The 13,845-nt window shown below is 47.1% G+C and overlaps 1 protein-coding gene across 1 annotated transcript in view; it reads right to left on the reverse strand.

The window, feature by feature from the left end:
* The window catches only part of LOC105484346 (V-set and transmembrane domain containing 5), a 34,538-nt gene extending 26,175 nt beyond the window's left edge, over window positions 1-8,363 (reverse strand). Inside the window, exon 1 of the mRNA XM_011745870.3 lies at window positions 7,950-8,363. Within this exon, the coding sequence (XP_011744172.1) occupies window positions 7,950-8,040 (91 nt within the window). The 5' untranslated portion in view covers window positions 8,041-8,363. The remainder of the gene's footprint in view (window positions 1-7,949) is intronic.
* Window positions 8,364-13,845: the final 5,482 nt, after the last annotated feature.

The following is a 13,845-nucleotide window of genomic DNA, read 5'->3' on the forward strand; positions in this document are numbered from 1 at the left end:
TTGAACAGGAAGATAAAGGAAGAAATGAGGTGTTGTTATCTCCCAACAATTCTTTTGGGGGGACTTTACAGGATGCCTGACAGCACTTGAAGGAGGGGTATAGAGTGATCAAAAGATCATTCAGGGCTGGAGACAGTGGCTTACGCTTGTAATCCCAGCACTTTGGGAGGCCGAGGCAGGTGTATCACTTGAGGTCAGGAGTTCGAGACCAGCCTGGCCAACATGGCGAAACAAAAAATACAAAAATTAGCCGGGTGTGGTGGTGCACACCTGTAATCTCAGTTACTCAGGAGGCTGAGGCAGGAGAATCACTTGATCCTGGGAGGCGGAGGTTGCAGTGAGCCGAAATCACACCACTGCACTCCAGCCTGGGTGACAGAGTGACACTCTGTCTCAAAAACAAACAAACAAACAACAAAAAAAATTCAGGCACATGCATAACTGGATACCACAGGTTACAGTAAATTCTCCTCCAGAAAAACTAATAGGCCAATTCCTCTTCATCCTTTAAATTTCTGTTTAAACATCATTTCCTCCAGGAAGCCTTCACCAATCCTTAGCACCAAGTTAACGGCCCCATTTCTGTGTTCCCATTGTTCCCTGTTTCTCTCCAGCAACACACTTATCCCCCTCTGTTGTAATTCCTCCTGATGAATGGCTCATCCTCCTCGATCTGCCGTCAGCTATGTGAACATAGGGGTTGGTCCGTCTTGGTGACCATTGAATCCCCAGGGCCTAGCACAGTGCCTGGCACTGTGGGCTTCTCATATGTACCAGAATGAATGAATGTCTTTAGGCAAGTCCCTCAACTTCTCTGAGCCTCAGTTTCTGCACCTATAAGGACTAATGACATCTCGTTGCAGGCTAACTCTGAAGATGAATCAAAAGCAGCTGTTACAGTGCCTGTCATGAAGTGCTCGGTAAGCAGTCACAGTTATTATTATCTTGTAATTGTTAATTTATTAAGTTATACAAAACTGAGGAGATACTGGCTTTTCATCTCTTCAGTTGGTTGGAGGCTATTATCAGTGATCTTTCTAAACCACACATCTAGCTGTCTTCCCTGGCTCTGACAGACCTCAGTAATCTGGTCCCAACTTTCTTTTCCATTTCCATCTCCCACGACTCCTCACCCCCCAGTTCCAGTTGTACCAAACTACGGACCATCCCCCACTGGGCCTTTATTCACTCAACCTCAGCTCAGCTCACCGCTTTCCCATTCTCAGGTTCCTGCTCACTCTTCAAACCCATCTTTAATGTCATCTCCTCTGCCAGGCCCCACTAGGCTCCCATAGCACAGCTCACACCAGCCTTCCACTCATGTTAGATGACTGACTGCCCGTCTCCCCTGCTAGAAGGTGTGGCAGGTATCACATTGTGCTTATGTCTGAATCACCAGCACACAGCAGTATGTGATGTGACTCATGCAAGCACGGGCTGTCGAATTGAATTGACCTGACATAAAGGAGCAAGTTCTGGTTCAAGAACCCCTGAAATCCCATCCCGAAGTGCATGGAAGGCTTGGTGGATGGGGAGAGGAGAGAGGAGCTCTGATGTTCTGCTTTGAGGCATTGGCTTTTAAAAAAGACTGTGATCCAGTCCCAGAGTGAGCCTGGGGCGGGAATCTCTTATTAGTACACAAGGGCAAACTGTCAGAGGAGCTTGACGTTAAGTCCCCTTACCTGTGCCTAGTGCCGCCAAGGACCCACATCTCCCTCCTCCTCTGGCACTAGTGTAGGGGTCTACTGGAGGAATTATTCCAGCACCTTCCACCCAAGATGCAAAGCCTTCCCAAGCTCCAAGACCTTCCCAAGCTCCATTCCCTTAACCATCAGACAACTAGTTAGACTGAATACAAGGAAATTAACACGAGTCGAAAAGCCTGATTAAAGTAAAGAATTATCACCCCTTCTACTGGTCCACAAAGAGAAGGTGGTTGTCCTCACAATTCGCCAGTGCTAAGAACTTTCTCTCTCTCCCTCCTCACCTGACTACCTCCTACTTTGTCATCAAGGCCTCCTCTTCAAGAAGCTCCTCCCCGCCGGGCGCGGTGGCTCAAGCCTATAATCCCAGCACTTTGGGAGGCCGAGACGGGCGGATCACGAGGTCAGGAGATCGAAACCATCCTGGCTAACACGGTGAAACCCCGTCTCTATTAAGAAATACAAAAACTAGCCGGGCGAGGTGGCGGGCGCCTGTAGTCCCAGCTACTCGGGAGGCTGAGGCCGGAGAATGGCGTGAACCCGGGAGGCGGAGCTTGCAGTGAGCTGAGATCCGGCCACTGCACTCCAGCCTGGGCGACAGAGCGAGACTCCGTCTCAAAAAAAAAAAAAAAAAAAAAAAAAAAAAAAAAAAAAAGCTCCTAGGGCAACTGACAGCGAATCAGCTGCTTAGGATTTGACTTACAATCCCTCGGTGCAAGGCCCCGCTGCTACCCCAGCTCTTGGCAAGCTGTTCCAGGCACAGTGGGTGTTCAGGAACCATTTATTGAGCCAAACCAAACTTCCCAGCAAGGCAGCCTTGTCTCCTGCCCTCAGCCTGGTGGGAAAGTATTTTTAGGTTTGCCAGGATAAAACCACGAAGACACAGGTGAGACTCTATGACACAATGTTGGGTGTTCTGAGAACAGCAGGCGGGAGATGTGCTGAACCAGCTGTTTCCATAGGATCAGACTAATGGAGGGGAATGGTCTAGTCTAGTGCAGTACTTCTCTGGCCACACATTGGAACCACTGAGGAGCTTAAAAGCAAAACAAAACAGTGTCTGGGTCCTGCCCTCAGAGATACTGATCTAATTGGTCTATAGCAGGATGTGGGCATCTTACAAGGTCCGTATGTACTCAGAGAAAGGTGACCCCACATACGGGGCTTACACACAGCACTGGGATTGGCATGGGCACTGTCAGCTGAGGATTCTCTGCAGCAGGGCTCCTCTGGGGTCAGCATGGCACGCGCCTGAGCTGCCCGAGGGTGTGCCTCAGCAGACAGAAAGGCTAGTATGCTCCCTTGACCAGTTGGACGCATGGACAAAGAGTGTCCTGTGCTCCTTTTACTGTCCAGTGTGTCATTTTTCCTTTTCCTATAGGGATGACGGGTGCCTTCCCAGCACAGCAAACCAGTTACAGGAGTGGCGAGTTATTTCCAACTTGAAACTTATCAATCCCTGTCCCTCCCACTCTCATTCCTGCTGGATAAGTAATTACTTTCCAACCCAAAGCCCATTTTGCGGGGAAAATCCAGGTGCAGAGAAGCCAGCACCTTGAGTACACAAGCAATGGGGCTCCAGCGTCAGTGGGGTCTCTGAGTGGGGCAGTGGCTAAGTTCCCATGGGTGCATCTTAGGGCAGCTTCCACTCCCTCTTCCCTTGCCAGGTCCCAGAGGTATTGTGCACCTATTTTTTGAGCACCTGCTGTATGCCTGCAATTCTCTTCTCCACCCTGTCCTGCTGTACACACTCATCTTTCAAGACTCAACCTCACCTTCTCCATGAAGCGTTTTCTGACTCTCCAGGCAGGAGGCCTCCCATGACTGGCAGAAGCAACACACATTCTCTTTGGAAGAACTCAACTTCAATCCAGGCTGACAAAAATTGGAGTAAAGCCTTTTTGTGAGTTTTAGACACACGGTCTCACTATGTTGCCCAGGCTGGTCTCAAATTCCTGAGCTCAAGTGATCCTCCCACCTCGGCCTCCCACATAGCTGGGACTGCAGGTGTGTGCCACTGTGCCCAGCTCCAAAGCTATTGATTTATAACATGAATCCTGACTTTAGATATAGTAAAAGTTTTTTGTTCCCCCCCCCCCCAAAAAAGTCTTACATCAGATAAGGGATATAGCTGTCCTTAGGTCCTAGGGACAATGGAGAGGAGAGTCTCCTGGCCCTTGCCCTGCTCCAGACCAGTAGGGAGTATACTCAGGAAGGCTCTTGGAGATCAGGAAGTAAGACATTTGTGTGACTTTCCGGTTGACTCTATCCCCCCAACAGCTTCAATTTTGTCTTTCAGGCATTTTCTGAGGTGGGGAGGAGGTGTGTGTGCAGGGGTGCCCGTCAGCCAGGGAGCTGGCACCTCTTCCATACGATGTGCGCCATCACTAGCACTGCACACATCACCCTGTATGAGGAGTCTCTCTCCCCTGAGTGAGGGCTAAAAGCTGAAAGCTTAATTGTCCATCAGTGGGGCCTGGCTAAGTAAAAAGCAGCATATTTATATGATGACATATGTAGAGAAGTTGAAAGGAATGCACTTCCTTTATCAGCATGGATAGAGCTAAAAAAAATTGGTGTAGAAACTAAGTTGCTGAGTAAACAGTACAGAATGATTGCATTTTTTTTTTTGAGATGGAGTCTCACTATGTTGCCAGGCTGGAGTGCAGTGGCATGATCTCGGCTCACTGCAACCTCTGCTTCCTCGTTCAAGTGATTCTCCTGCCTCAGCCTCCCGAGTAGCTGAGTCTACAGGCGCCTGCCACCACGCCTGGCTAATTTTTGTATTTTTAGTAGAGATGGGGTTGCACCGTGTTGGCCAGGATGGTCTCGATCTCTTGACCTTGTGATCTGCCCGGCTCGGCCTCCCAAATTGCTGGGATTACAGACATGACCACAGCGCCCGGCCCCATGATTGCCTTTTTTTTTTAAGTACATTGGAAACTCACTTTTTTTTTCCAGTCGGTACATTTGTATGTATGCAAAAATATTTTTTATAAATCTGAAAGGACAGTGCAGAGTGAGACCATTTGTCTGTTTGATCAGGGATCAGCACACGGCCCACAGCAGCATAGTAGGTGCTTCTAAGATATTTGCCACATGGATGACAGCACTGGGCAGCTGCTGAGGACTTATGGAGTGATGGACCCAGCATCTCATGAAGGGCCTCGAGGGGATTCCTCCTATACTGGCTCCCTCCTCATCCCACCCACCTCAACCTTCCACTAAGCCCAGAACCCACGGCTCCATTCTGGCTGTGGCATCCCTGGGTCTGTCCACTCCCTCCTCAGCTTTGGATTCAGCCCTAGCCCTGTTCCTCTATTTTCCTGAGGACTGGCCCCACTGTGTGTATGTGTGTGTGTTGGGGGAGCTGACTGTTACTTCGAAATTGGGATTGGAACAAAGCAAGCTGATTCTGGCCCAGGCCATTAACTAAACTATCCTACTGTGGTCTCAGATCCAGTGCCTCCAAATGAGAGGGAGCACTGGGTGGGTACTCGTGAGCCTGATGGCTAATGTACTGGGAAAGGACATGAACAAATGTTCTAGAAAGATGCTTGCCTGGTGGGGAGGCCTGCCAGCTTTCCAAGCCCATAAGTGCTTGTCCTAGTCGGCTTGGGCTGCTGTAACAGATGACCATAGACTGATGTGGCTTAAATCACAGTTATTTCTCACAGCTCTGGAGAGGCTGGGAAACTCAAGATCAAGGTGCCAGTTTTTTGGTGAGGGCCTTCTTCCTGGCTTGCTAATATCCATTTTCTCTGTGTCCTCACACAGCTGGGAGGGAGAGCTCTGGTCTCTCTTCCTCTTCTTATAAAGACACTAATCCCATTATGGGGTCCCACCTCATGACCTCATCTAAACCAAATCACCTCCCTAAATCCCCTCCTCCAAATACCATCACATTGGAGGTTAGGGCTTGAATATATGAATCTCGGGAGGACCCATACATTTGTAGGGGAAATGTTTCAAAAGCAGGGTGTTTGGCATGCTTTAACTCAGACTTCAGGGTAAATGGTGAATATCAGGGGTTCTGGATGAAGCTTTTGACACAGGCAGAAGAGGTAGAGAATGCAGGGAACTGGTAGGAAGGAGGAGGCCTACTCTTCATCATTATGGCTGGCTCCAAAGCACACGCTTCATTCAGGCAGGCACACATTCATTTAACATCTTTTAAAGGGGCAGGCCCTGGCTAGCACTGGGCAAGTGCTAGGGACCCCGAGTTGAAACAGAGGGCTTGCCCTCCTGGAGCTTACTGCTGTGCATGAGACAGGTCTCAATGGAAAACTGCAAACTTTTACCTGGCCTCCAGGTTTTGCATGTGCTGTTTTGTCTGGGACGCCCTGCATTCCCTTTGTCCTGTCTCCCCAACTGCTCCTACCCATCTGGCAGGTATGAGTAGGTGGGGCTGTTCTGGGGAAGTTTGCTCAAGTCTGGATTTTGAGACACTAGGGATCACAGAACATGGCACCTCTTGCCTCTCAAGGCTTGCCATTGCAAGGCTGCCCCTCTTGTTCGCTTGTCTGTCTTCCCCATGACACCTGAGCTTCCTGAGAACAAAACTGTGAACCACCATATCCTAGGTACCTACTGTGGCCTGCTTCTTGCAGGGAGAGGGTGCAGTCAATGAGTGAGTGAATGAATGAATTATACACTATTACGAATGGCTGGTCCCTGAGCATGATGGGTATCTGAACAGATGTGTAAGTATGGTGATTGGAAACAAGTGCTAAAGGTTTGAGAAATAATAGAAAAAGCCACTGCAATGACGAACACACCCATCCACCTGCTCGAGACTAACAACTATTTCTTGATCCACAGCTGCCAGAGGAACACGCCTCTGTCTTACTGGGTTTCTGAGATTTGCAACCTCCAAAGCTGGGCTCTAGCCAGAGGGATGTAAAGGTCAAAAGTGTTAGATCGTTCAGTCACCTTGTATAAGTGACATAACATTTCTTTCTTTCTCTTTCTCTCTTCTTTTCTTTTTCTTTAGTTTTGGAGAAGGTCTCATTCTGTTACCCAGGCTAGAGTGCAGCGGCACAATCAGGGCTCACCGAAGCCTCAATCTTCTGGGCTCACGTGATCCTCCCACCTCAGCTCCCCTGTCCCCCAACCCCAGTAGATGGTCCTACAGGCAGAGGCCACCACACCCAGCTAATATTTTCATATTTTTACTACAGACAGTTTTGCCATGTTGCCCAGGCTGGTCTTGAACTCCTGGACTCAAGGAATCCGCCGTTCTCGGCCTCCCAAAATGCTGGGAATACAGGCGTGAGCCACCACGATCGGCTGATAACATTTTTGTGCCTCAGTTTCCTCACTTGTGAAACAGGAATAAGAGTAGTTTATTAGGGTTGCCCTAAGGACTAAATGAGACGGGTCTTGTAAAGTCTGAGGGATGGTAAATGCATAAATGCTTAATAAATGCTGGCTCTTACTAGGAGGCCTCTCATCTCCAGCGGCCCTGCTCTGTCATTCTCTAAACTTCAGTTGGTCCATCTGTAAGATGGGCATGCGAATGGTAATGATTAAATGAGAAAGTAAAACTGTGCTAGGATCTGTTATTTGTGTCCAAGAGAGCCTGTGGGACTATGCTTCACATCCAGGCTCACCAGGCTGGGGATTCCAGGTCCCGGCCATCCAAAGCGAATCTGCTAAGTGCGCTGGTGGAGAGGACCACCTCCAGCCTGGGGACTTCAGGCCACAACGCCCAACCCAAGCCCCAGAACCTTTTTTCTCACGGGAGCAGGCTGCTGTGGGTTCGTCTGACTGATCAGGGAGGCCTGATTATTCTCCCGGGAGATGACCTGGGAAGGCCATGGTGGGTCCCCACAGTAGGGGGCGGCGCACAGACTGCAATCTGGTTATTCCAGGAAAAAGAAAAAAATGTTGCAGAGGCGGCGGCCATAGGGTTGGGAGCGGGTTATCTCTGGGCCACCTTCCAGCTCTGATAACTGCAGGCCGGGCTCACCGGGTGGGGCTGGCGCCCCAAAGTGGGCCGGGGCGCCGCGGTCTGTAGCCTCTGCTTTGCCCGGCCCCTCCCGCCACGGTCGGGCGCCGGGTCTCCAGGCCGCGCCCAGCCCCATGAGGAAGCAGCGCGGTGCCTGCCAGCCCGAGCTCACCGCGTGCCCTCAGCCGGACAAGGTGGGCAAGGGCCAGGGGGGTCGCTGCTAGACCCCGGGACCCGCACGCACTCCCCTACCCATCACCGCTCCTCCAGCACCCGGGGCATCCCCCAGAGCTTACTCTGCAGACAGCAGGCTGCGGCCAGGCAGAGGGCGAAGAGTCCTAGGGAGATGCCTCGGGTCTTCCTCCTCCCGCTCGGCAGAGGCCTCATGGGCGAGCCCGGGGCGGCGCGGGCCGGGGTGTGTGCTCGCTGCACCGCGCTGCAGCTCCTATGCAGCCTTCCCTCTGCCTCTGCCTCTGGCTCCCGCAGGTTCTTTAGGGCCAGATGCAGATGAGCTGGTTGTACTCTGGTTGAACCAGTTCCCAAGGATAGAGAAGGGGAGGGGGAGCTGCGGGGGGAGAGAATTAATATGGGAAGGAATGGGAATGCACAGACTCAGAGGTAAATAATGGCAAATAATGAGCAGCCTCCTTCCGTTCACACCCATTTTACTGGTATTGATTCAAGGTTCGGCTGGATGCTAGGTGGCAGGAAGGGAAAGTACTAGCTATTGCTTCAGGACAGCTAGTCATTGGCATCATGGGCAAAGGGAAGGCTTTTAGGAAAGTGAAATGACAGCCTGGAGTGAGAGGGATGAGGGGAGGGGGCGGGGAGACTCAGGCTACCCTGATGGGAACCACTGCACAATGATGATATCCATCCATCTATCCACCCATCTGTCCATCCATCCATCCATCCATCCAGGAAATGTTCACCAATCGCCTGCTTATTTGCACAGGGCCTCGCGCGTGGCAGTCACTCAAAGAAACTGGTGGAACGAAGCTAGGCACTGCTAAGTGCTGGGGATACAAGGATGTGGGCATCTCTTTAGAAATCCTAGCAAGAGCCAGGTGCGGTGGCTCACGCCTGTAATCCCAGCACTTTGGGAGGCCGAGGTGGGCAGATCACAAGGTCAGGAGATCGAGCCCACGGTGAAACCCCGTCTCTATTAAAAAATACAAAAAAAAAAAAAAAAAAAAAAAGCCGGGCGCGGTGGCGGGCGCCTGTAGTCCCAGCTACTCAGGAGGCTGAGGCAGGAGAATGGCGTGAACCCGGGAGGCAGAGCTTGCAGTGAGCCGAGATCGGGCCACTGCACTCCAGCTTGGGGGACAGAGCGAGACCCCGTCTCAAAAAAAAAAAAAAAAAAAAAAAAAAAGAAATCCTAGCAAGGGGTGGGGGCAGCAAAAAATGAGCAACTGCTGTACAATTCATAGGCCGTTAGGATCAGAGAGGCCCAGCGTGCTCTGGGGGCTCAGAGCAAGTGTAATTAGCCCCCAGGAGAGGTCGATGGAGGGGTGGGACAATCAGTTTTGGTCCAAACTAGTCACGAAATTCTATTTCACTTTGTCAAAACTAGAATTTCTAGCTTCACTTGCCACAAGGGGTAGCAGTGTGACCCGGTGCTGGCCAGTGATATTTAAGGGGAAGTCTTTTTGAGGTGTTTCTGGAAACGTTTTTGCTTTCTTCATAAAAAGGACAGCTAAGGCTGGGACTACCCCCCCCTCTTTCTTTCTGCCTTGAAAACATTTATTCTGTCCAGATCTGTGGCATATGTCTTGCATCTATTAAGTTACATAAATGAATGAAAAAACCATCATGCTAAGTAAGGATGGTGGAGCAGGAAGATAGAAAGACCTAGAAGGGCCAGGCGTGATGGTTCACACCTGTGATCCCAGCACTTTGGGAGGTCGAGGCAGGTGGATTGCATGAGCCCAGGAGTTTGAGGCCAGCCTGGACAAATATACTGAGACCACATCTCTACAAAAAATACAAAAATTAGCCTGGGCATGGTGGCCCATGTCTGTAGTACTAGCTACTCGGGAGGCTGAGGCAAGAAGATCACTTGAGTCCAGGAGGCAGAGGTTGTAGTGAGCCGTGATTGTGCCACTGCACTCCAGACTGGGTGACAGAATGAGACTCTGTTTTAAAAAAAGAAAGAAACAAAGGAAGACATAGAAGATTATTGTAATCCACTGTACTTTCCAATCTTCTTCTGGTTTCTAAAGGAGATTTCTTACCGATTCCAATGTATTCCTGGTGAGGCTGGTAATAGTGGTACCCTGCTGACTGGCTTGGGGTGGGTTTGTCAACCATGCTGTCCATTTGAAGTACCCTGTCTGCCAACCAAAGTATTTGGTTCAAGGATGGGCAGACAGGGCCATCAGAGTCTTCTCTGGAAATATATGGCCACTGCTGGGATGCTAAAAATGGGATATGAACCTGGGGGTACTGGTGGACCATCTTGTCTGTCATGTGGAGAGGTCCTGGGTTGAGAATGAAACCAAGATGAGACAAACTGAGCTGGGAACTAAGGAAAGAGATAAAGGCCTAACTACATGGGTTGAGTTCTGGGATTCTGCACGGTTGGGTTTGCCATTTATCAGCAAATAAATGCCCTCTTTTGCCTCAGCAAATTTAAGTTGCATTTTTATGATATAAAATTGAGAATGTCCTGCTAAAACAAGTGGTCTTCTTGACATTTTTCTGTTTTCTTTATTAGACATAAAGGGCTTCAGGAATCACTTGCATTCATTTGTTTATCCATTAAACATTTATCAAATCTGCCCCCATATCAGGCAATGTGCTAGGCACTGCAGCTCCAAAGATGAATAATAACTCGTAACTCCTAGTCTCAAAATACTCACAAACTAGTGGAGACAAAATGATTCAAGTTGAGAAAGACTTCCAGACACAGAGGTTTCTCCTGCTAAGGCTAAGTTGAGAGGAAACTGGCTGTTCTGCTTACTGCTATGAACCCTCAAAATCTGAGATAGGTCTTAATTTAGAAAGTTTACTTTGCCGAGGTTGAGGATGCATGTCTGTGATATAGCCTCAGTAGGTCCTGAACACACGTGCTCAAGGTAGTCAGAGCACAGCTTGGTTTTAAACATTTTAGGGAGACATGAGACATCAATCAACATATACAAGATGAACATTGGTTCTGTCTGGAGAGGCAGGTCAACTTGAAGCAAGGTGAGAAGACTCAATGCAGGAAGGGGTGTTCCAGGTCACAGATGGCTAAGAGACAAATGGTGGCTTTTTCTTGAGTTTCTGATTAGCCTCTCCAAAGGAGATAATCAGATATGCATTTATCTCAGTGAGCAGAGAGATGAATTTGAATATAACGGTAGGCAGGTTTGCCCTAAGCAGTTCCCAGTCTGACTTTTTCCTTTAATTTAGTGATTTGGGGGCCCCAAGAATTTTTTTCCTTTCACATTTCCCCCCTTTTCTTTTTAAAATTTTTTTTGAGGCCGGGCGCAGTGGCTCAAGCCTGTAATCCCAGCACTTTGGGAGGCCGAGATGGGCAGATCACAAGGTCAGGAGATCGAGACCATCCTGGCTAACACGGTGAAACCCTCTCTCTACTAAAAAGTACAAAAAACTAGCTGGGCGAGGTGGCGGGCACCTGTAGTCCCAGCTACTCGGGAGGCTGAGGCAGGAGAATGGTGTAAACCCGGGAGGCAGAGCTTGCAGTGAGCTGAGATCCGGCCACTGAACTCCAGCCTGGGTGACAGGGTGAGAGTCCGTCTCAAAAAAAAAAATTTTTTTTTGAGAAGGCACTTTAGAAGAAAATGAGTCTCTGGGTTCTGGTTTCATTGGATCTCTCATGGCTTAGAATGGTTTATTCCTAGACAGGTAGGTGCTGAGTTATTAGGAAAGCTCATTATTAGCAGGTTGTGAAGTCTCATGTCCTATGACAATAGGGGGAGGAAGGGAGAAAAACAGTAAACTAAAGAATAATCCTGAAAAATTGATATAGGCCACATTATACTGTGTAGACAAGGATGAGGACAGTTTTCCCAAGGGCTTTCATTGGCTCCATAAGTCAAGTTTGATTCCTTAAAGGAAAGTACACCATTCCAGTCAAAGCCTTGGTAAAATAACCAGTTTCTCCAGTTTTGTCCTGTTACAAATGAAAACAGATTCTTGTTGCACTTATGCAAATAAGTGTATTGTCATGAGTTAATAATGCTCACAAATAGTTTCCAAATTCTGTAGAAATCAAGTAGAGAGAAAACAAATGTACTCGACCTTTTGTTCATAGGTACTCAATTGTTAAACATTGTAAATAACTTAAAAGTTTTCTTGACTCTGAAAAACAAAACAAAGGATCAGCAATGTTTTAGTTAGAAAGATTACTTTAGACTTCTATTAGCTTAGTCCATGTAGATAATTTTTGTTATGTTTGGTATTCATGAACATTTCAGCTCTCCATGAGTTCCGAAAGTTTTCCTCTATTCGGATGTCACAGTCTTCAAAGTTATCCGAAACCTATATTCAAGAGCATCTGTTAGAGTTGTATAGCCAATAATAAAAACACCTTCTAAGAGGACCAACGGAAGACAACAATTGTCTGTGGATGACAAAATGTTTTAGGGCAGCCATAGTCAAAGACACAATTGACAAGTAAATTTGTTACCTCTGTGGCACACAATAATTTAACATAACAATTATAATTATTACTGATAATGTACACTAAGTCATATCAGAATTATAGGAGTTTTCTGTAATTTTGTAATACACACCAATAATATATTTAAACAAATACAACCCAGAGAAAACCAAACACCATGACATATTTGACAATGCTTCCTGTAGCATTTATATGCCAAATAAATAAGCCAAATATGTCATTTTTTGGACTTTAGGGAACCTATTAGTAATATCTTAAAGATTAATTAGGTCAGAAAAAGACAGTTTATAATTTGATTTTGGAAAGTTAGTCAAATATTGAAGGTTTAAAACACTTGATAACACAAAATAGGATTACAAGTCTTGTAAAATAAGTCATTCATTTAACCAAAGTGATAACTCAAGGATTTGTTTAAAAAGGCAAAAACCTTCCTTCTTTGAGAGATAAGACTTAATTTTCCAAATGATAAGCCCTAATGAAAACAGCATGAGGCCAATTAACTTTTTCAAAATTTTATAAACAATTATAAAATTTTAGCCTTGATCATAAGATGTAGCTTCCATAAGCCTTTATAACCTTTGTTAAGGAGTTGGTTAATGCTTCAAGAAAACCTTGTTTATCTGATACAGGGGCCCATATGCTAGTCTTGCATCAGTGTATCTTTGACATTAATGGTTAATTTATAGAGAAACTGAATTGATTTTATCCCTTAAAATTGGTCCTTATAATTTCACACTCTCACCTCTTCTGCAATAGACCCTGGGCCTTGAGGAGTTGAATGGCTTTAATTTCTGGTCCTGTGTGTCTCAGGAATGCAGTTTATTTTGATTGGGATCTTTAGTGTTTTTTTTAGATGGAATCCCCCTCTTTTGCCCAGGCTGGAGTGCAGTGGTGAATCTTGGCTCACTGTAACCTCTGCCTCCCAGGTTCAAGCAATTCTCCTGCCGCAGCCTCCTAAGTAGCTGAGATTACAGGTGCCTGCCACCACACCCAGCTAATTTTTGTATTTTTAGTAGAGACAGGGTTACGCCATGTTGGCCAGACTGGTCTTGAACTCCTGACCTCAGGTGATCAGCCTTCCTCAGCCTCCCAGAGTGCTGGGATTATGGGCATGAACCACCATGCCAGCCTTAATTGACATCTTCTATGGGGCCTGAAAATGAGGCTTTAATTGCGGTCAGTGTTTAACATTTAGAAGGACTTTGTGTCCTTTTTAGACCCAGAAGTCAAAGTCCTGTAACTTAATGTCACAAGTACTTAAAAGCACATACAGAAAGGTACACAGATGTAATAACCTTAATTAAAATTTTTTTAAATCTGTTTTTCCCTAAGCAAACCAAAACTCAATAATAATGGCATAGGAATTATTTTGATAAAAAAACATAAAGTCTGTTAGGCCAGTTACCAAAAGGCAAAAGAAAAGACCTTCTGTAGTGTACAGAATATTTTGTTAGAAAGAAACATTTCCTTTAGATGTTTAAGAAAATATTGTTAGCATCAACCCACAACAAACAGAACTTGAGGAAAAAAACTTACATGAGTTGAAAATGAGTTGAAGGAGA

Source organism: Macaca nemestrina, chromosome 12 (genome assembly GCF_043159975.1).
Source record: "Macaca nemestrina isolate mMacNem1 chromosome 12, mMacNem.hap1, whole genome shotgun sequence".
In the NCBI taxonomy this organism is placed as follows: Eukaryota; Metazoa; Chordata; class Mammalia; order Primates; family Cercopithecidae; genus Macaca; species Macaca nemestrina.